General features: G+C 38.9%; 1 protein-coding gene across 3 annotated transcripts in view; it reads left to right on the top strand.

The window, feature by feature from the left end:
* The window catches only part of RANBP2 (RAN binding protein 2), a 100,489-nt gene that overhangs the window by 56,218 nt on the left and 41,606 nt on the right, over positions 1 to 2,665 (top strand). For all 3 annotated transcript variants that reach the window (XM_006763884.2, XM_015564005.1, XM_015564006.1), the window contains exons 16-17: positions 451 to 630; positions 710 to 793. In XM_006763884.2, coding sequence (XP_006763947.1) covers positions 451 to 630; positions 710 to 793 — 264 coding nt within the window. The remainder of the gene's footprint in view (positions 1 to 450; positions 631 to 709; positions 794 to 2,665) is intronic.

Here is a 2,665-nt window from a genome sequence, read left to right as displayed (position 1 = left end):
CGATTGAAAACGCCAACCGCGCCCTCCGCCGCCGCCCGCTCCGCGCACTCCGCACCTCAGAATTTGACTTCAGCACTGCGCCTCCTCTGAGTGTCCGTATGCGTTATTCTTTCCTCCTAGTTGTAGGACTTCCACTCAGCCAGCGTTCCTGTGGGTCTGGGTGATGTCCGTTCCGTCTTTTAGTTTCACTTTTGAAGTGGTTGTTCGAGGCAGCAAACTCCGGCGTTAACCTATGCCGCCATCTTGGTTCTCTCGAAACAATGTAGATTTTAGAGTCAGATTTTAGGTTACAGTGTCGTTTCATGTCTGTTATTAAAGTATAAAGTGCTTGCTAAACAAAAGTGAGATAAGTAAGTAAATTAGTAAAATAAAATACTGCATTTATTTAAGAATTTTTACTTTGATATTTTTGCAAACTAAGACAATTTGATTTACGTTTTTTATTTTTAGTTGCCTGTGCCCCTGGAGTCTGTAAAAGATATGCTTAATTCAGTCAAGCAGCAACTCGATGACTATAGTGAAGGAGGTCCTCTTTATAAAAATGGTTCTTTGCGTAATACAGATTCGGAAATGAAATATTCCACACCATCTCCTACCAAATATTCTCTGTCACCAAGTAAAAGTTACAAGGTAAGTGCGAAAGAAGTGAATTATTCCATTGTGGAATATGTTTCTGTTCTAAATACTATTTTATTGTTGTTATTTTTAGTATTCTCCCAAAGCACCACCTCAGTGGGCAGAAGATCAAAATTCTTTACTGAAAATGATCTGCCAAGAAGTAGAGGCCATTAAGGTAAATCACTTAATTCGTCTATCCTGTGCCTTCTTTATTCCAAGGTTCCTTCTTTATTCCCTCACTTCTTTCTGAAGGTGTTCAAAATGTGCCTTTGCTTGTTACTATAGAATCATACTGTGTTTTGTATACCTCCATATTAACACCATATTTTTGAAATTATCTATGTCTGCATCCTCCACCAGATGTGAATTTTTCAAAGGTACATACTCTTTTATTCAATACATAGCATTGTTTCTGGCATAGAGGAGGTCACCAAGTGATTTAATTGAACTAGGGAAAATACCTTGGTCTATGAATTCATTTCTCAGTCTTAACTCTAGTGTGTGTGTGTCAAATTTATAGCTGGGGTCCTAGCTGGTTTGGCTCAGTGGATAGAGCATCAGCCTGTGGACTGAAAGGTCCCAGGTTTGATTCCTGGGTTGCATGGTCCATCCCCATTAGAGGACATGCAGGAGGCATTCGATCAGTGATTCTCTCTCATCATTGATGTTTCTCTCTCTCTCTCCCTCTCCCTTCCTCTCTGACATCAATAAAAATATATTTAAAAAAATTTATATCTGGGAATTGATAAGTGCTCTGAACTTCAGAAAGTCTCTTTTATCTTTTTAATATTTTCATATCAATTCGACTTAATTATTTAAGGAAATAGTTATATGTGTATGATCTTATTTGATCTCTATGAAAGTGACCTTAACTATCACAGTAGTGTGTGAGCATTAAAAATGCTGTTGGGAAGGGAACAGACTATTGAATTTGCACAAATATTTTTATGTCAATTTTGTGTAATTGTGTCCTATTATATTATATACACTCTTCACTTATAATATATTGGTAGTGACCAGTACATTTTTGTTGTTGATGCCACCAGTTTCTTATTTATGAATGTACAGCATCTAGACTAGTCACAGTAGATGGATGAACGGGGGAATTTATTTAGCTGGAAAATTCAAGAGATTTTTGACCCCAGTTGTTAGGCTTTTGGGAAATTTGTATTTCAAAATACCTCTAGAAGAAGGTAATAGACATGCTGACTCTGTCTCTGACTTCACTCATTATAACTGATCAGATACCTGGGCCCACACAATGAAACTTGATATTATTTTCTAGCGTGAACTTGTTGTATGCTAACATGATGGTGGTTTTGCTTTTTTAACACTTTAAGTGCCATGTCAGTCACTGGAGACTGACACTGTATTTTCCTTCTGGACCGGTCAGTCACTGGTGCCGCCAGCATATCGGTGAAATTGGATATCGTGGGCTAAGCGGAAAGGAAGACAAAACAGGCTTGGTGCTGAACATGTTAAAGTAGTTTCTTGTTAAATTCCTGATTTGTAAGGGACATTTTATAGGTTCTAGGGTTGGGGAAGGTGTTGTCCTTTAGTTGTCTGTAAAATGGCAAGAGGTCTGATAGCCACATGGATACCATTAGAAGGCCATACATCTGCCTTTTTGTCTAGGCAGCAGAGTGGTATTATGAAAATATTTTTGGAGTAAGATCTATTTTCAATTCTAGCTGTGTTATTTCCTATATCTTTCTTTCTCATTTTAAGATGTAAGTTACTAATATTATCTAACTGTGTAAGGATTAAATACTTAGGTAAAGTGTTAATAATATATTATCCTATATAATAAAAGGCTAATATGCAAATCGACCATATGGTGGAACAACCAGTCACTATGATGTGCACTGACCACTGGGGGCTGACACTCAACACAGGTGCTGTCCCCTGGTGCTCAGTGCACTTCCACAGGGAGAGTGCCGCTCAGCCAGAAGCCAGGCTGGAGGTAAGGAGTGACGGGTTTGGGACTGCGAGTGCCCTGGACTGTGAGGAGGGGATTGGGCCTAAGATCAGGCAGACATCCCCTGCA

Source organism: Myotis davidii, unplaced genomic scaffold (genome assembly GCF_000327345.1).
Source record: "Myotis davidii unplaced genomic scaffold, ASM32734v1 scaffold979, whole genome shotgun sequence".
Lineage (NCBI taxonomy): Eukaryota > Metazoa > Chordata > Mammalia > Chiroptera > Vespertilionidae > Myotis > Myotis davidii.
Note: the sequence above shows the minus strand (reverse complement) of the source record. Positions and strands in the feature narration are given on the sequence as shown.